Genomic DNA, 21202 nt, shown 5'->3' on the forward strand with positions numbered 1-21202 from the left:
ACTCTTGCTAAAATGTTGACACATTCGGAAAACACGAACACAAACAGGAGAAAACGGGCGGCATAAACACACCTACTGACACTGTGTATTTCCATTGTACTGTGCAGGCAACAGGAAGGGGAAACGCAGCTTCCTGTGGAAGAATAGGTGGAGGGGGCGGTGGTCTCGCAGTGTTAAACCATCTGTGTCTGTATTTTTGCGTATGCCGGAATATACTGCTGTCTTCAGCTGCTGTTGTCTCTGTCGGTTTTTGGTTCATCTTAACCTGTACACTTGAAACATCTGGCCGTGGGCGGCAGTGAAGCTGCCCCCTAAGCTGTAATGTTGCAAATGGTTTGTAACAGAAGATTTAGGCCAGTTGCCCTGCTCTCCATTGGTTCCACTTTTGTCTCACTACAAATGATTACTTTAGGAAAGTGTGACAGAAAAAAATGGTGGCTGTGTTGCTGTTGTTGAAATCAGAGGGCCGTTTTCTTCTTCTTTTTTTTGTCTCAGATAGTTTTCAAGCTGTTTTCAGTGTACAACAAATCTGCTGCTTCAAATGCATCTTATAGAGCCTGAAACCAGCTTGGCTTACTTGTTTGGCGATACGTGCCGAGCAGGAATAACACAACATTGTAAGTTATGAGGATGTAAAATGAAAGGGCACTGCAGAGGATTGACAAAAGGATGGAACAGAAGCCTTGCAAGGCCGTTAAGGCTCAACAGTAAAACTGTGTCAAAAAAAAAAAAAAGAGAACGTTAGGGCAGAGAACATATTGTGGTGGCTGTAGTGACACAATACAATGCCCTCAGCTAAATTTATTAGCCAACAGCAGAGCTGTGAGGACTACAGTGAGGTATGATATTGCAGGGAGGAGGGTGGAGCAGAGCAGCAGAGGGCAACACACAGCAGTGGGAGGGGCACAAAGGCAATATAGGTCAATTATGGGAACAGCGCCCTGACAAGACATGACAGAGTGGGGCAGACTTGAAGTAGAGTACAAAAAAGATAAATAATATGAGAAAGGGCATGGCAGGGCAGAAAACATCAGTCTATAGGGGAGAGGATGGTTTGGGATAAAGGCTGGGAAAAAGAAAGAGTTTACTATGAATGAGAGGAATGATGGAAGCTTGGTACTACTATGTTACCTGTTTCTGTGCATTTGTATGTTCCTGACAGCTAAATAGAGGGTCTTACCATGCAGTTCATAGCAAAGTGGTTGTGCTGTGTCTGCAGCTCCACGGCATGCTGGTGGTTCCCTCCGATCTCTGTGTAACTGGTCAGGAAAAGCCCCTTGTTGTGCATGATCCAATCGAACATCTACACACAGAGAAGGTGGAGAAAATGAAATATATTGACTATAGAATTTTTTTGTTTTTTCCACAAGGCACATTAAATGAAAAGCTTTCCATTACGTGTTTACTCATAGCAACAGCAGTGAGAGGCCCTGTTGACTGCTAATTAGCCAAAACCTCTGAACAAAGCAATGATTTCCCAAGGCAAGTCATCTCCAAGCTCCTCCGATGCAGGTAGGAACAAAAGAAAGAACTATGTGTGGGTTGCATCTGTTCTTTACCCTTTATTAAGATGCAAATATGCCAAAATTGTGTTGAATTAAACCTTTTAGAATAGGCACTTGCCACCAGCCCTGCACAGGTTATATGGCAACAGTTCCCATTTGCACAAACTCACACATTACTTACATATAAAAAAAAAAAAATAAATCAATTATACCTTTCCAAAAAGTATTTAAAAGCTTGTGAACTCAATGGGCAATTGGAAACAAATTTATATTATAAGAATGTAAGCTGCAAAAAGTAATTTTCAAGGATCTGATATAATTGCAAAGATGACAAATGTTCTGTCCTCCACACATTTAGAAAGAAAATGAAATTAATATTCAACACTTGCCATCAGTGAAGTCTATTTGTTAAACTTTCACCACCATATTCATACACAACCTCAGTAGTCTGGCTTACATGGTGATGAAAGCTGATTAGAGGACTTTTATATTTTCATATACCTGACTAGAATTGGTATGCATGCTCATGCAAAAGATTAGCTCCTCTGCACCCTCAAATAATTGTATGTCTACAGAGGTAAACTGTTGTGCAGGCATATATTAACATCAGGCATACGTAGAAAAATGCAAAAGTCACAACAGTATTAACTTTATTTTAACTTTTATCATGTAACAAAAAGTGTAAACCGGATGTGAATGATACTGACCTTCTCGGCATCTTGCTCAAACAGTCGCAGTTGGAAACACTGGTCCAGCTTCAGTTTCCTCATGTGCCACAACTGCTGAAGATTCTGGCGCATCCCGTGCAGTTTATCCAACAAACCTGTCACTTTAGCCACCAGGTTGTGTACGTCCGCATGCGTGTGAAACCCGTGATGATGGTCATTAGAATCTCCACTGGCTCCACCACTCCCACCCCCCGCAGTCTGTGACTGTAGCCTTTGGAGGAGCCTTCGTCCTTGCGCGTCAAGCTCCTCTACCGATGCCTTGGTAGCCCTTTTCTTCAGCGCAGCATGTTCTTCCATTAGCCGTCGAGCCCCCTCCAGATCCCGCGGGAGGTCACGCTGGGACAAGGTTTCCTGGAGCTCTTCAAGGCGTGCCAAAGCCCGTGCTGCATCACTGGCAAATGTCTCATAAGAGAGCCGCACCTGAAATGAAAGTTAAACGTGACCAATTTTTTTCCCCAAAAGAGGAAATTGTATTGAATTGAATTAAGCTTTACTAAAAAGATCAGCAAAAAGAGTTGCTATCTTCAACTGATGTTTTGTTAATTTAGCACACAAAGGCTTAAATTAAAGACCATCTTAAGAAGAACAGAAGGGGGGAAGAAAAAAAACCTCGATCCATTCATCATGGTTGTATTCTAGGCTGCCCTCGAAGTCAGCTGTCAGCTGGGAAGGGTCCACAATCTTGGTTAAACCCTCTAAGGAGACCATCACCGTCTGGTGCGGGTAGATAGATTTGGGGCACATGAGAAAAAAGAAAATAATTACTATTGGACAAACGTGTGAAAGAGAAAAAATAAGCACAGTTTACACGGTTATAATCATCACCATAGCCCAAACTAGTCAAATGTTAACTTTTCAAAATATTTCCTACTGTTAAAACTTGACTCTACAGATGATGTGCAGAGTCAGTAGAATAAAAGAAAAAAAGGGCATTTATGTTATCTTTAATAAGATGTTAACACAGAAATATAAACTCTCATCACAATTAACCTCTCTGGCAAGAAAGACTGAGCTCTCTCTCAGATTAATGCATCCGTCACTGGAGTTTGCATGTTAAGTAAAACTGGACAGGACTTGACGTTGACACGTCTTGGTTACCTTCCTGAGCTGCAACTTTGCAGCCAATCCAAGAGACTCAAAAGCAGCCTTAACCTGGTTATCAGTGTGCTCCTCAAAAATAATATATTTCACATCACAAAAACCCCCCCCACAAACAAACAAACAAAAACAAAACAAAAAGAAAAACAAATTGCTTGTCCAAAGCCAGTGCACTAAAGTTAGGAACAAACTCTTTGCCATGTCCTATATATCCTGTTTCCATAGTAACTGGGTCAGAACTAAATATACCACCTCCACATGCCCACATGGGACAGAATAGTGCCACTGACACAGAGCAGCAGTCCAATTAGAGCTGGTAAAGGAAGGCCAGCGGCTATGCAAAACTAACTAAAAAAACCTACAACAATTGATCCACCTGAACATACACTGACATGAGACACCCGGCATGTATATCTGCTCAAAAGAGACAACAATAATGGTGCATGTACAACTAAAGAACAACTAAAAAAATAAAAAATAAATAATAAAATGGCTGCAGAGGTTAAAAGGATCACTTTTGTTTGCTATACTATTTAAAGCATGTGGAGCATCACCCACCTCAAATTCAAACTTGGAGCTGCCAAAGTTGGTCCTCTGCTTCTGCCAGAAGTTGTCTGGCTTGATGATAAGAGCAACGTGAATACAAGAAGGAAACGACTCCTGAAGGATCTTCAGCAGAGGTTTGATGCTGTCCCACTTAGAACCACGCATGTCCACAATGACTGTGAAGCCATGTCTGGCCACCTCCTCGCTGCAGAAAAAAAAATAATAATAATGAAGAGGTCAGATCCCAGGAAAAAAAAAAAAAAAAGAAAGAAAATTCACACAGGAAAGAGATGCGGTACATTTAACAGATTTTATAATGCTAACATGGAACCATTAAAGCCAGCTTAGAGAAAAAGCGTTGGCAGCAGAAGGACTAAATTTGACGTCAGTGCCTCGTAACAAAACCTTACAAAGAGACAGAAAAGCCATTTTCTAAAGGAACTGCTATAACTGTAAAGAAGCCAAAATTAAAAGAAAGGATAAAGTCAGAGGTTCCCAATCTCTACGGCATCTGGAGAGGAAAGAAAACAGCTAAAACATTCGAGCGCTGAAGTTTCCACTGCTGCTTACCAGGAGTCCTGCTGCTCTACAAGTCCATAAAAGGTTGTTTCTCAGTATTAAAGGCTTTAATCTGAATGTGTAGCTATGACACAGAAACAGACGCAGGCCCTCCTGCTCTATCTCACTCTGACCACACTCTATGAAAACAGATCGGCAGCCAAATGGATAGAGAAAAAAACAGAGCGGAGTGCGGCGAGAGGAGAGCAAGCGAGTGAGAAAGAGAGATACTGACACTGAGAAGGAGGGTAAAGAAAAAGGGGTTAAGGCAGCAGAAATATTTAGACAGGAGGAAGAGAAATTACTCTGAGGAAAAGGAGCTGGCCTCCTCCTGACTTATGACACTCCTCGGTCTTCCGACCGGATGACTGGTCACCTCTAACTAATCTTTTATCCTCTCTAGTCTTACCTCTTTCTAAAGAGCTGAGCCTTTTAGAAGCCTGTTAAGCCTGTGCACACCAGCTGTATCAGCTTCTCTGGCCTTAGTTAGAGGCAGTTACTTGTCCTTTAATGCTAAGACCCAAAAAATACTTTAGAGAAAATTATTTCAACAATTTTAATAAATAAGTTGTAATACCAACTAGATCACCCTGGCAAGGTGTAGCTGGTCTGTCTTATGATAACATATTCTAACATAAACATTCAACATAGCCTGCTCTACAAATATAAGTGTACTTTAACATACAATATAAACTCATCATATGCATAATTTAGACTCACCCTCTTTTTGAGGTTTTATGCACTTCTGAAATGATTTTAAAAGACAATTTGTTCTGGGATGCTCTCAGGGAACTGAAAACTGTGCACATGATCTATATAGAATAAACAAAGTAAAGTTGTGAACCCGACAGATACACTTGATTCTGCTGCTGCTGAAATATATGCAGGCACCGAAAATGTCTCATAACGCCTCAGCCATCCTACAAACAACTAAAAAGATCAGTGAATCTGCACCCTATTTTTTGGACCACCTCTCGCCTCAAGACAAATCTCCAAACTCCACTGTGAGAAAGACTTTAAAGCACTCGACCTGCAAAGCACTAGAAAGCACGGCACAGGGGAGATCAGAAACAGCAGAGAAGAAAAGTGCATGCTTCCCTCTAAGCTAATGACAACTGACTCCAAACACAAAAAGCCTGGAGCTACGTATAAAAGGTGCTTCTAGATTTGAAGATCAGCCTGCACACAACTACAGGGAGCAACAGAGTACAACTTTGGAAATACTTCCTGTGGCAACATGTTGTGAGTGTGCAGACTCTGGTCTAGTAATGACAACACAGCAAATGCAGGAAGAGGAAAGCAAAGCCAGCAAGTGACAATACACCCTTCAAGGCTTTGTTTAGCAAGGAGCAATCCACTCTAACCAGATATTATCAGGAACAAAGTGACAGGGGCTGAACAGGGTGAGCGGAAACTAAACAAAGCAGCAGCTTTTTCTAGAGAGCAAAGAGGAAATGAGAAGGGAAAAAAAGGAAGAAGGGGCAGGGGTTAATCTCAACATAGAAATCAAAAATAAAACCAGTCCAGCACTTTGTAGCCTTGAGTTTTGCTTCTGTATTTTAATTTTTTTTTTTTTTAATAAAACCAAGCAAGGTGGGAAAGTCGGACACAAACTAAGCAATGAGTGAGTGTTCTGTGTCTGTATTGAGGCTTTGCAGATACTGTACGTGACCACTAATCACCTGATGTTAACTTGTCCACTATTTTGGCTGTGTGACAATCATAATGATAATGTAGCATCCAGTGAACAAGGCCCCAGTCACACGGACCGCACCGGTTATGAGGGGAAAATGAGTATTCCCTGACCGACTGCAAGTGGTTGCTGGAGGTTGATGGCAGTCGATGAGTAAATGATTGCTAAAGCTCCACTCACACAGACCTACTGACCAGTCCCCCACCCCCTGGCAACTACCTGTTGCTAGAGAAAAATGTGTATTCCCCAACCAGTTGGCAAAAACCTCCCTGTGATTGCTTTGGTTGCTAGCAGATTGCTGCGGTCGTAGTTTGAATGGAAATGACGGACTTGTCTACACCAGTTTACTCCACACGTTTTCAGGTTGTACTAATGCTCGGCTACTGGTTCGCAAGTATTTGCAGACAAGCATGAAACACTACAGGCAACTGCGACAATCTGCAAGCAACCAAATCGATCACTAGGAGGTTTTTGGAGCAGCACATCATTTGTAACCCATTTCACCCAGCAAGAGCCAGCAACCTCCAGAAACCACCGCCAACCAGTTGGGGAACACACATTTTCCCCTAGCAATCCAATATGGCAGACTCAAGCAGTGTGTGCCTGACGTCATGTGAGAAATCTCAATATAAGGCTAGCAGAGGGTAGATATGATTGTCGGTGCATTTCCACAGACACGTATGCGCTCCACTATCCTTACCTAGGGATAGTGGCCAAGTATGCTATAAGCCTGCGCAGGTCTTCAGGTCGTATTCTGTCATGGTTGCTTCGTGCTGGAAAGGTGAGAATTGGACCTCCGCGTCTGTCTCTGCCACCTTTGAACAGAAATATGATGACACAAAGAAAAATGACTTCAAGCTATTTTCTTTTTAGCACTGTCAGAGCTAGCTAGCTGTCCTAGATTAATGATAATTTAGCAGTTCAGATACAAAAATAGGTCAACAAAAATTTCAACCCAAAGCTATTTTTGTTGATGATGTGTTAAAGCAAAGATAAATAACCTGCAGTATTCTGCCACAAAATTATGGGAATGAAGTGCAGAATGACATCTGAGATCTCTGTCCAGAAGAGCGCAGTCCTACAAACAGCTAATATACTGTGCAGGACCCTCAACCTCCCAGGCCTTGAAGTCTCCTTGAAGTCTTAAAAGTCTTATATTTTACAAGCTTGCACTAATTAAAGTTTACAAAAGTGCAAGCTAGTAAAATATAAGACTTTTACAGACACATTTTTAAATAATGCAAAATATCTATTATCGTTATCGACAAAATTACAGAAAATATCGAGATATAATTTTTTGTCAATATCGCACACCCCTAGATTGTTATTACTAACTTTAATTGGCAATCCTCTTCAATGACATAGGTTTAATGGAAGTTTCACTGAGCTTAGAGTTGACGCAGTGTCATTTGTATGTGCTGTCTCTATAAATATCTGACCTGAGAGAAAGGCAATCTTCTCCTTAAGGATGGGAAGCACATCAATGGCCTTCATATCTTCATTACGATGAAACCCTGAAACACAGAAAAATAAAGGGGTAAGCAGGATAGAAGATTCCAAACCAAAATCTTTAAAACAGAAACAGCAATTAGATCAAACTCAATGTATTTTAACTTTTACAACTATGTGTAGGTTAAATGACCCTGAGATAACCAAGGCTCTGAAACATCACTGTCTACCACTGTCTAACAACCCACTTTCTAACATGTTGTACAAACAAGCAACATAAATGTGCATTAAGATACTGTTCACTGCAGCTGTTAATTTAATTACTGTGTTCATATCAGTGGACACAATAACTGACACATGCACACACACACACACGCATGCATGCACACACACACACACATGCATGCACACACACACACGCACAGTAGGAGTGGCTTTATGGAATTGGTTATAGTCAAGGTTGGCGTTCTTTTTCTGAAGACATTAAAGCTGTCTGCAGACCAAACTGCTTATTGTAGCTTGCAAGCTATAAAATTTGCATTGTTTTTGAAATACTCCATCGCTATTGCACTAAATGTTCAGCCCAGCTTGCTTTACTTAGGATTTCCCACAATAGTCATGCTAGTGTGTTACGCTATGTTGCTGAAATGTCATCCCCTTTGCCTCGCCTCCTCAACAGATGGCACACTGGTTAATACCAGGAAGATGGCGCAATTTCACACGCGTGCACGCACACACACACACACACACACACACACACACACACACACACACACACACACACACACACACACACACACACACACACACACAGTATATCTCTCTTTCTCCTTCACATGAACTCATGTTGAAGTCATGAAGTCATGAAAACTGCACACTTACTGAAGGCAATATTTTCTTATTTGCTGAAAACTAATAGGCCTATTTATTTTTCAGGACAATTTTATTATGACAGACTGAAAAGTGCAATAATGCATAGCTGAAAGCTATAATGCCATCTTAAGTAAAAGAAAATATACATCAGCCCTGATAATATTGACATTTCTGGCTGGTGAATATATGAGTGCATGCGAGTGAGGAGGTGGCGGGTGGAGAGGGGGCTCTCTCTGCAGATGTAGTCTGCTAGTGATGTCATCCAATATTCCTCATGTAGCTCTTAGTCATCTCTCTCACAAACACAAGAACACACAAGAAACGTAACCGATGCGGTTCATTATCCTAAATCCTGCCACACCATAAATCACCACTATCACCTGAAGTGCAACTGACTTGAGGCGTGATAATGCTATTAGAACTGATGGCACAGACTTTCATACCAGGGAATGCGCTGAAAAATAAAAGCACCGCTTTGCATAAAACGCTTCAATAAGATGCCACTTGGGGGCTCGGTTTTGATAAACAGAGCCTAGGGGGTTGAAATAGGAAATAAATACTTGAGAAGAATGAACTAACAACTTTGCACAAACACAGTGCTGCTTTGGCATTTCTGATATAAGCACTATATCATACTGACTACCAACAGAAACCAACTAATTAGTGAGTGGCTAGTCTACTGAGTACTGAATCATGTACTCATACAAATCTACACAAGTCGCATTCCCCTCAAAAAAAGTCATTTATGGCTCTAAATTCATTTTAAACTGCAGTAGAAGCCAATATCTCCAGCAGAAGTCAATTACTTACTTACTTACAATTACTTATTTACTCTAAAAAAAAAAAAAAGTGACTATTTTTCAGTCCACTGTTTCATTCAAGGACAGATCAAATGTAGATATATTTCAACATGAATGCCACTACACCTGCGATTGCTTCTTCCAGGTCTCAAGTAAGTTACAAGCTGAAATATGAAGAAATTGAGACAGAGAGAAAGATAAATGCATTGGCAAAAAGATAAATGCCCTATTGGACTGTGCAGTATGCAATCATAGGAACAGAGAAGCAAAGGCTGATTTAGGAAAGCACAAAGAGGAATATGGGGACAGAACAACCAGCTGTGACAGCACACACAGAAGACTGCAGGAAGACAGAGAGAAACAGCTAAATAACTCCTCCAGGTTTTAACGGCTCCTGTGATATTGATTTCAGCCACGGTCTGAAGTCGAGCCCGTGTAGCATCACCTCGGCTCTCTGTGGGGAGCGACTGGACATAACCTGATTCATGAAAAATGTCACAACCAGCTGACACAAGACGGGAATGATGTATTAATAGTCATTTTATTCTCTTTCTATTGGTGAGAGAAGAGAGAAAGCCAAATATTTTACTTGTGATTTTAAGCCTCTCTGTCACCCTCTGTTTCTTTATAACCTTTTTCTATACACCTGTTTTGTCGCCCAGATCTCTTCTCTTGACCTGGAGACACAATTGATGGTAATAAGATGGGGCAAGGAAAGAGTTAACAGAGACACGGACTTTATTGCGTGTCTCTGAAATGGTGTTCTGATGTGCGTGTGTGTTCACTGAAAATCAGCACTATAGGGCAAAAGCAGAAAGAAACGATACACCTCTAACACGTTTTTGTGTTAGAGCATGTGTGCCTTTCCTGTGAAGTGTGCCCCAGACACATTCCTCACAGTGGTAGTTTATGTAAGATACTGACTGGCGCACAGCCAGCACTGACCTCTCTTACACTCCTGCTTCCTCGCTAAAACTGAAACTATGCACCTTTTTCAAACACCTTATCAGAGCAAGCCAGACAGCAGAAAGCTGAGCATACATGCACTTAAGGTTCATGTGGAGGACTGTGCTAAGCTAGAAACAGATCTGCATGTCATGCAAGTTGTGTATTTTTGTGCCAGAGGACTAATTTTAAAAATTAGGTGGGAAATTTTAACATAAATACTGCTTAGCTATGAAAATAGAGAGCAGCTGTTGGTGAAGAAGAAGTTCCACAGTATGATGGCTTATTACTTATAACAGCAGAGCCTCTCCTAATTTTAGAAAACAGTAAGTATTACCCTACACACTGTGATTCATGAGATCCCATCACTGCTTATCATTACACATACAGCATTGTGCATATTTATATTTCGCTTCCAAGCAGACAGACTTTCTTAAAATTTAAAGTGTTCTTGAGCAATAGTTCTCCAGGCTTTCTAAAGTTCTACTTTGGACATTGGCTCCTTTTTCACTCATTTTCAGTCCAGTCCTTGTATCTGACCATTTTCAGAAGATTTTTTTGTTTGTTTTTGTTTGTTATGCCACTTAACACTGACCTATGAGTCATTCAACCATAAAAAAAGGCAGCTAACCCTAGGGATGAACCACTGTCGTGTCAACAGTACATGCATACAGTACAACAGTACTGTGTAACAAACAGCTTGGCAAAGAACCGATTCTAAATTCTATCTTTAGGCACTTTGTTACAAGCAGCCCATCGTAAAAACACATGATTTGTTCCCATTTCTATAGTTGAATGTATGAAGAATGCCAAAGATAACACAGTTTGACATGCATAAAACAGGACTTTTGCACCAAAATGTGAGTCCCAAAAAGCTATTATACGCCCTAAAAATATGAGAACAACAGAAGTCTCAGATTAAAAAAAAAAAAAAACTTTCTACAGCAGCTGAACAGCATCTGAAAGTCATGCTCTGAAGAAACAGGAAAATACTGAGCAAAGTCCTGATTCATGAACTGAGAGATGCATCTGATCCATTTACTGTTCACTGAAGCCTCATCATAAATGGTCTCTGTGGAAGGGTCAAGAAGCTGTTCTTAAGGAAGGGAAACAGGGAGAAAAGTCTGAGGTATGCCAAAACAGATCACATGGAGTGATGAATCCTAATTTGAAATTTTGAGTTCAAATGGTCACCAACATGTGCAGAGAAGGTCAGGAGACAGGTACAACAGTGAGTGTCTACAGACGTGTAAAACACGGTGGAGGCTCTGTCATGATTTGGGGCTGCATTTCAGCTGGTGGTGTTGGAGGTCTTGTCAAAATCAATGAAATTATGAACGCAGAAAAGTACCATCGGTTTTTGATCCACCATCTGGTAAGCAACACAAATGCGAAATGGCTTCATTTTCAGCATGACAATGACCAGCACAGTAAAAACATACCTAACTTACATACTGGCCTCCCCAGAGCCCAGACCTCAACTTCACTGATGCAGTGTGGGATCATCCTGACAGAGAACACAACAAAAGGCAGCCAACATCCAAAGAAGAGCTTCGAATGTCCTTCAAGAAGCCTGGAGAACTATTCCTGAAGACTGCTTAAAGAAATTACAAGACAGCTCGTCTAACAGGTTGGTCAAGATCTAGTGGACTGTTGATCTGCAAAAGCACTAAAAATTCAAGTGTCTATAAATGTTATTTTTTTAGTTGCGTCATGAAAGTCTAAAAGATGATATTTGCACGCCAATTTAAAAACACATCAAACCGGGAAATCTGACCATTGCAGGCACTATAATTATATGGAAATGAAAGTCTTTATAAGATTGTGTACCCTTTACACAAGTTTAAACTGCCCATGTGGTAAATAGACAAAACTTTACTAATTCCTGAGGGTTTGTATGATTTTTTTTTTTTCCATAGTTTCACAGACTGAAACAAAACAATTCAAAATTGAAAACATTTATTTGAAGGTGCATGTCCATCACAGGGTTCTAGCCAGCGGCTGATTGCCAGGCATTGCACCATGCTGAGGTCGTCTTGCGCCAGGCTGCGAATTTCACTGGTTTGCTATCAGAACTCTTCTGTCACTGCAATTAGTAAACTGGCACACACCCGCGCACTCCGCCCCGTCGCCAATACTATACTAAGGTTTTCTTTTCTCTCGCTAGATCGCAGCACTATATTATTATTTCACAGCATTTTGCAATGTACCACCTGGCACGGCCAGTTCTGTTCACAATGCCCACGTGCAATCTTGCGGCGGTCCTGTTCACGCTCGAATTTGCGAGGCTACAGAAAGCAAAATGGCGACCAGCGTGAACGCGAGGGGGAAGAAGAGGAAAAGGGGAGCTCAAAAGGACAAATGTGCTTGGCTGAAATGTTTTCTAGCTAGAACCCTGCATCATAAACATAATCCACCATCACTGAAACTTCTGATTGAAACAGTATCAGGTAACTAATAATAAATGCTAATAATGAAACATAAATCAAGGAAATACATTTTTAAGGTTTGTCTCCATCTTGAAACAACTTTACTGGATATTTTGAGCACCTGAAAAAGAAATTTTAAAAAAAGGTTATAGAATGAATGAGCATTTCCTATAAACTGTCAGGCTATAAAGCTATAAATTGATTTGTAATATTTTGTGGTAGGAAATAACTATGAATATATTCAGTTGTGATGCCATTTTAGGAGACATGAACATTTCTAGGAAAATTTATAACCAAACAACCTCCTTCAACCTGTAAAACAAATTGTAATTCTTTGTAATCACTTCAGACAGCCTATATTTGCAATACGTCAAACAAGTGGAAACAGATTTTTAAATAGGGTAGGTCAAATTTAAAAGAAAAATGCCTTATTTTAAGGTCATTTCCATAAAATTGTGAGCTTTAATGATAAAAATACACTGTGAAAAGTGCTTTAATTTGCAAAATGTGCTGCTTGAAGGTGATTTAAGTTCTATCAGGTAATCTGTATGATTCATACAGTTTTCCTGTTGTATGACAACAATAGCAAAACAGTTTCTTAAGTAGTTTTTTTTTTGTTGTTTTTTTTTGTTTTTTAGCTTGATCTTGGCTGAGCTGTAAGAGTTCAGGCTGTGTTGAAGAATAAAGGTGGTCATACCAAATATTGATTTTCAAGCCTGTTAGAATTGTACAAACGCTGTTTTTGCCTTTTATACTACATTTCAATTTATGTTTGCGCGTTTAAATAAATCACTGCACCCATTCCCCATTTTCCTACTGAACATAAAGAAATGAGGGACTTGAGACCTTTGCACAGTACTGTATTAATACACTACAAGCACACACAGACACAACAATCTCCTCTTTTCACTGCACGCGACCCTTCATTTACAAGTCTGCTAAGCATGAAATAAAAGCTTTTCAATCACAGACTCTTTGTTCATAACAGTCTCATAATGAGAACAATCCATTTTACTGGCGGTGTGCGTTCAGCGCCCTGTAAAATGAGTAACGCTTGTCCACAAAATAAGGCCTTTGAAGAAAGCTTTTCATTATTATTATACAACAATTTGCGCGGGAAATGAAGACAAAGGGCCATAGCAACATATATCTCCTTAAATATAGAAAGTATAAGGATATGCAAAGTGATGACTGCGAAATAGGATCTGCTGCACACATGGCAGATCATTTAGCCATATGCAATGCATAACAGTCTGACAAACATAAAAACATGGGCAGTGAAATGTGGATGTGAACTCCCTCTGTCTCTTTGCATATTTGTTCATGGAGGCATTGCGCAGACATCCATCAAAGGCGCAAATAACACATAACACATGAAACAAAATAATGCTCTGGCTTGTGAGCTCTTTGTGGTAATTTGCATTAATCCACATTCAATATGGTTCAAAACAATCGAATGTTCAAGAAAAGGTCAGAAGTAAATGACTTTTTTTCTTTCTGTGTTCCCAAGAATAACAAGCAAAACACAAAGATGACCTCCGTACAGTTTGCCCAGTTGCGTACTAATGCATACTGCTCTCTGTTTCATAGTGGCAGCAACTTGTCAAACCGTATGTTTTTTATGCTGCTCGAAGGTCAGTCAACTCTTTCAGTTTAGCTGAGGTTAAGACACAAAATTGTAGCTTACTTCACGTGAGATCTTGACTGAGCCCGTATGTGGGAGTAAACAGCTTCATGCATGGTTCTGAAATTGTAATGTTTCTGTAATTCCAAAGTCCCTGTGAAAATCTTTCTTATGCAGCCAGAGCAGTAAGAACACTGCGTCTTCACTCCTGTTGCTCTGCGTGAATTTAGAAAGCAGGGTCAGAGCAGGAGGTGATGGCACAGATTCACTCTGCTCAGCCCTTATTTTTTGTCTAACTCCAAAAGGATTGTGCCCTAAATCCATCAATTCACATAGCCGTGTAGCTGAAGCATGCCAATCCATTTCCCTTTGCCCTCCTAACTCCAGGCTGGAAAGACTCACATACTAATCTGAATACACTACTGCAGAACAGATTGTCTTCAGTGTTGTACCAAATCTTCACAGCACAGACTGAGAACATCCTACATCGTTTCCAATCTGGGATGCACACTTGTTTTGAGATGGCTTTATTGAGATGTAATGGCGAATGAATGCACTAAGTTTAGAGAGTAATGTAGAAATTCTATGAACCCCCAACCAAAATTGCAACACATGCAGGGGTAATTGCAAGCAATTTCTTCACCTACAAGCACTGCAACAACATCTCATAATCCCAAATGAGCTACCACCGCATGTGTCTGTCGTTTTTCCACAGAAAGTTGGAAATCACAGCCTCAGCGCACAGGGCCAATCCCTTTGATTCCAATCCTTTAGACCACAGGCTAGACTGTACATGGTGCATCTGTGCAGCCTGCCATGCCACATGATGCCAATTCTCTGGCTCATAACCTCATAACCTCAAACTCAGACCAATTACAAGCCAGGCTAAATGTAGTGCAGTGGAACAGATCAGGCATGCTGCGTAATTCTGCAGAAATACTACAGTGCAATTCCACTGGCTGATGTCGTGACCATCCCAGCAAAAACTTGATAACACGCATTCCAGCTGCCAGTGAGGATAACTGATGTGAGATCCACAGATTTAGAGCAGCACTCACTATGAAATGTATTTTATACAAAAAAAAAAAAAAAAACATGCACCAAGCACTTTACCCTACAACAATATTTTATAGTACAAATCTAACAAATCACAGCTGTAAAAATGTAAGACTGTTTAAAATTTAGTGGTCGCTATATATGAAGATTTACAGTGCATCGGACTGCAGTACGTTTCATATGGTTCTTCCATACTTCAGTTCTGGGTCAGAGCCCAGTATGTGACCCTCACTACAAGTTTGTGTTAAAAGAGAGAACTGGGAGCCATTTGTTGCACTGCTCAGCATGGTTTGGCTCAGTGTATGTGCAGCTTTTGGGGAACAGTACAGAAACTAAGGAAGTGTGGGAGCGGATTCATTTATGGACCCAATATACTCAGAACGGCTTATTGGACAGTCCAGTAGCTTTGGAAACCCCCTGGCATCAATAGATAAACACACAGGCACACTTGTAGCTTTAAGGTTTGTGGATGTGTGTGTGCATATGTGCCTGTGCTGTTCTGACTGGTGCTTTGCAGTGCAGCAGTGTTACTGACACCCTTTGCAAGGCTCTCAGAATAGTGCTCCCTCAGAGGGACGGATGTGCCACTTTATAAGCTTTTTGGATAAAGTTAAGAGAACCGAGGCAAAAAACAGGGCACAGGCCACAGACAATCCATAAACTACATATAAAGGATGAAAATAGCCACCGTGACGTTACCCACTGGTTTTGGAAACCTTAACATTAACATTTTTTATACCATCATGTCAGTTTTATGAGCATGTTTGGAGGAGAAGGTGGAGTTCCAAGATGTTAGTTAACACTAGCAACTTTGGTTAGCAAGTTGCATCTATAAACGTTTCACAGATACTTATTTGATAGTTAGTGGAGAGTAATACAAAAAAAAAAAAGACTAAAAACTGAAGCACAAACTTTTTGGAAGGACTGTACCACAGAGCTAGTCATAGTACCTGTTAGATAATTTTAGGGCTGCATAAAACGATTATTTTAGTAATCGAGTATTCTATCGATTATTCCAGCGATTAATCGAGTAATCGGATAAGAAATACTTTTTTTTAACAGTTTATCTGCATATTTTAACTTCCGTACTGCAGTTTTTCGCCTGTGAACAAACAGCGGTGAATGGAGCAGCTACAAAGTTCTCTTTTCTTCACCTTAACACTTGCTGATCAGGTGCTTGATGAAGGACCTCCAGCTGTTTGACAGATTTAATGGTGGTTACTAAAAGAAAAAGCTGCTGTTTTGGACACTGGAAAAACGTTTCCTTTTTCACTACTTGAGCTCACCGTCACAGCTTCGCCTCTTTGCGCTTGCGCAGTTAAAACCGCTGCCTGCTATGAGTGTTTTGAAAAACTAGTGGCTGCGGGAGCCATGGCGCATGTGTGAGTAATGGTGTAATGCTTTGTATTCACAAGCATTCTCGAAAATACGTTTCTACTGCAGGTCTATATTTAGTCACTAATAAGGGATTAAAGTATAAAAAATATTATGAAGGAGCCCCTCGGTCCTGGGGGGCGGGCCTTCCGGTACCGAACCATCGCTAGTGCTAATGGCCCGCGCTCGCTAGCAAACCAGTTCTGGTAGCTACAGCTGAAGTAAAGACACAACACACACAGACACACAGAGAGCAGTGGAGGTGTGGAAATGCATGTCAGCGACAGTTGCCACCCGTCCCGTAAAGTACGGAGCACGGCATGTTACGGAGCCGTATTCCACGGAGTCACGTAACATACGGGGTTCTGTATTTTACGAGACAGGTGGCAACTCTAGTGATGATCCACTCTGTGTTAAATGAAATCCATCGCAGCGACGGAGAGCTTTTTAGAATGTGTGCTTGTGTATACGTGAGTGATTCACACTCCAGTCCAGTAGGTGGCGGTAATGCAGTTTTATGTTGGTTTGCCAGCCCCCAATAAACCCACAAAAAAACGTCAGCACTAATGCTGCTAATGCTAGTGAGGAGCGCCGCTTACACCGAGACAGCTGAGCGCTGCAGAGTTTAAACGAAGCATCGACACAGTAAATTTGTATCGATAAATTTTTAGAATCGATTTAATCGAGTTAATCGATGAATCGTTGCAGCCCTAGATAATTTCATAAAAAATTATCCAAAAAACACCAACAGCACAAACATATCCGAGAGGTTCTGTGCATTGAAGCCAAACAGACAAGTTAAACATCAGCATCATTCTGGGATCTTCTCTCTCTGAATGTATACAATCATGTTTTCGGGGTAGTGCTGTAGTTATGGTGTCTTCAGCCAACAGTATTCCAGCCTTTGGTGCTATCTGTTTGACAAATGTGACACCAGGTAGCAAGGTTATTATAGTTAACTAAAACAAGAATTTGGAAAAAAAAAGAAAACTGGAACAATTTTGTGAACTTCGAAAACTAAAATTAAATTAAATTAAATTATAGAGGAAACAGTTGTAGTTTCTGTATTTGTTAATTTGGTAAAAGTTGTCCTCATTCCTAGCATTCGTTTCAATGTCTCACCAAACATAGTGAGACATTGCACTCATGCTACTCTGAGAACTGGGATTACGCAAGTAACCTATAGTTGCTTGTTTTGATGTCTCACCATGCTGTCGGGTGAGACATCGAAACAAATGCTAAGAATGAGAACTGGCTTTACACAAGTAACTTAAAGGCGTTGATGGGCATGTTTATTAAGGCGAGACTGTGAGCCAACTGCTTTCAAAAAGTTCTGTTTATGCTGTAATATCTATACTTATTTTCCTAAATCTCACCTCTGGAATTTGCCATAAATACAATAATAACTAATAAAGACTAAAATTAACACCAAGTCTAATAAAAACTCAACTAAAACAATTAAACAACAACAATTAAAGTTAAAGTGAAACAAACCCACTCTGGAAACTAACTGAAACTAAACTGAATTAAAGCCAAAAAGTCAAAATGAAATAAACTCAAAACTAATAAGAAAATACAAAACTATAATAACTCTCTAGGTAAGTCTTTTTTTTTCAGAGAGTAAGCTCAATAAGCTCCATATTTTTATTTTTGAATCAACTAGAGTAGCTTTGCATGATTTGCAGTTCAAAATAACCCCTATTTGTCTAACGCCCAACGCTGGCACAACCCCTCAGCTCCTCTCTCTTTAAAACAAGCTTTCTTTTGATTGACTGCGTCTCACAATAAAAGGTCTGAAAAGCCGTGTTGTGCTCACAGCCACATAACTGTGTGCCTGAAATGAAAACTGCTTGAAACTGAGCATTTAGGGCCACCTGAAACCTGACTGTTCAGCTCATGAGGATGACTTGCACATACAGTGGACCACATAACTTGAAACTTTCAAATAATATTAAATATGAGCATTCACCATTGAAACACTAAGTGCAATAGTAAGACAGAAAAAGAAAAAGGATTATAGCTCTTAACTTAAAAATAAACAAAACAAAAAAAAAAGACTTCAAGATGATTCTCTGGATTCAAATATAGCTGGATTAAAAAAAAAAAAAAAAAAAAATATATATATATATATATATATATATATATATATAAAACCACAATAAAAATGTTTACAACGCGCAGCTCATACACTTTAAAGCTGAACTCTTGTAGCTATTTTTGCAATATTTTCCAAGAGGCTTAAAAAAGCAGCTTTTAACTCAGTTACCACATCCATTCACACATCATCAAGATTTATCATGTATCTGCCGTATGAAGTTCCCATGTTGTGCTCTATTTCTGCTCATCCCCCTAGTGTGTAGGGGGATCAAGCTACAATTCCCTACATGTTGTTGTGGGCAGTATGAATGTTTGGCCTAGTCTCTATGACAGGCTGTTACAAGCAGGGCAGCCGTCATGTCCCTGGTGTGACAGCGTCAACTGGGAAGTGAGTGTTGCTCCGGTGCAACAGGGTGATAAGATAAACAACTGCGAACTCCATCTCTCTCTCTCTCTCTCTCTCTCTTGTTCTGCCTCTCCAGTTCTTTCTGTCTCTTCAGCCGTGTATTGCCTCCATTTATTTATTTTTGCCTCTTTCATTCACAGGCTCGTGCGGCAGTCTTTCTCACATACAAAAAGCCACTTCTAGCAGCCTCTGCTCCACTCTGCTCTAATTCTGTGACCTTCATCGAGAGCTGGCAGGGGGCCTGGGGACCGTGGCGAGCTCAACTTTCATCGAGTTTCTCATATTGTTGTTACAGTGCGGCTTACAGCAAAAATAACACTTTGCTCCAACCGCAACCCCTCGACCTGGCTATAACCCCTAAACCCAACAACACACACACAAAAAAGGCCATGAATAAAACATAACAAATGGGAAAGGTAGAACGCACGGTGAAGGTCTTTTATTTTATTTTATAAAGTTATAAAAATATAAAAGTAATGCTGTTCGTCACATTACTACAAATAGCGAAACAAGCAGCTTAAAAGCAACCCTTCACCACAATGAGACTTGCATAAATCATTTATAATAGAGATTAACGCAGCAAAACTTAAGGGATGACAGCTTGAAACTAAATATATCCTAGAGAGTCAAAGCTTGCTGAATGAACAACTCATACGGCACAAACCACGGGACAAAAAGTTCTGTGAAATCGTGTCCAAGTCATACAATACAACAAATATAACTCATACCCTAAATATAATGCTTATTTAGCAGAGTGTGGGGGCAGTTAAGGGGCAGTGCAAAGATAAACAATGGTCAGCAGTCTTATGCAAGCCAGTGACTGTGCATGTGAAGGCTATTTCATGGAGCTGTTTGTGAGGCCAGCGAAGGGTACAATCAAAGTTTCAATTCGGGATGCTGAACTACAGTGGTAACGTCTCTGCCCTCACAATAGTCCATTGCTACACAAAACACATGCATGCACACTCCTGGAATCTTGTAAGTGTAGCAGTTGCAGTGATATTAAAGATGAGGCGCGTACAGAACTTGGAGCAAGCCTACACTTATAGGCATGACGGGCACACGAGAAAATATCTGTTTGCGTGCGAAGCTGTTTCATTTGCAATCTGGTTAGAATACACCTTGAGAGATTATAAGTCCTTTGTGTGTTCTTATTAAGATGCTACAGCTGTTTCTCTGTTCCGCTCACACCTCATTGAGTCTGAATAACAACCTCAGCGTTTAAATCTCCTCCTCTCTTTGTTCTTTGCACTTCTCATCTCTTGTGTGACGTCCTTCCACTATGTCTGTCTCCATTCTCACCTCCCTCTGCGGCTGACTGTATTTACTTCTGACATAGTTGGCATTCCCCTAGGCCTCACTACTGGTAACTCACTGTTTCAGTTTGTTTCTCTTCGATATTACTCAATGCAGTCTTAGGTGGTGGGGTGTGGCCAAAGTTTATCTCCACTGAAATAAATGATTCAGCATGATAACATCAGGTTTTGATATAGCCAGTGTCAAGAACAGACAACCGCCCTTTGATTGGAAGCACTTGTCATTTTGTATCTGGCCGGCTTGTATACAGTAGGAGTGCCATAATAATTCCTCCCAGGCGACATAAAAATGAGACACCTAAAGTGCTGGTGTATGAACGGTGCTTAAAGTTCTTGAAAGTCTGCAACAATGTTTTATGGGCCAGTCAGTGTTTTTATTTTCCTCAATAGCAGCTATCAGAACACAATGACAATACAGTGGACTGATAGTCTAGCTTTTACTGTTCTATTGATCATTGGGCCCAAATACTAGGTCACTTCTCACTTTTAGTGAAAGAAAAATTGAAAGATTGATCCAAGTGTTGTCCCAGGTCTTAGTGTAACATATTTTAAATAAAACCATATCAGAGCCTTTATATGTCCTCCCTCAGCTAGCTCTGTTTTGATTTCATTCTGCAGTGTACCCATCACGACAAATTGCACCACTTCTCCTAATCGCCTCAGAAAAGTCATCTACTCAGACACCTGCATTCATTACCCCTGCAG

General features: G+C 40.4%; 1 protein-coding gene across 1 annotated transcript in view; it reads right to left on the reverse strand.

Annotated features, from left to right (window-relative positions):
• The window catches only part of triob (trio Rho guanine nucleotide exchange factor b), a 106526-nt gene that overhangs the window by 60288 nt on the left and 25036 nt on the right, over positions 1 to 21202 (reverse strand). The window contains exons 3-8 of the mRNA XM_030750910.1: positions 7568 to 7642; positions 6829 to 6943; positions 3890 to 4082; positions 2843 to 2947; positions 2213 to 2653; positions 1181 to 1303 (exon numbers count right to left, since the gene is read on the reverse strand). Of these exons, the coding sequence (XP_030606770.1) occupies positions 1181 to 1303; positions 2213 to 2653; positions 2843 to 2947; positions 3890 to 4082; positions 6829 to 6943; positions 7568 to 7642 (1052 nt within the window). The remainder of the gene's footprint in view (positions 1 to 1180; positions 1304 to 2212; positions 2654 to 2842; positions 2948 to 3889; positions 4083 to 6828; positions 6944 to 7567; positions 7643 to 21202) is intronic.

Source organism: Archocentrus centrarchus, chromosome 16 (assembly GCF_007364275.1).
Source record: "Archocentrus centrarchus isolate MPI-CPG fArcCen1 chromosome 16, fArcCen1, whole genome shotgun sequence".
NCBI lineage: Eukaryota > Metazoa > Chordata > Actinopteri > Cichliformes > Cichlidae > Archocentrus > Archocentrus centrarchus.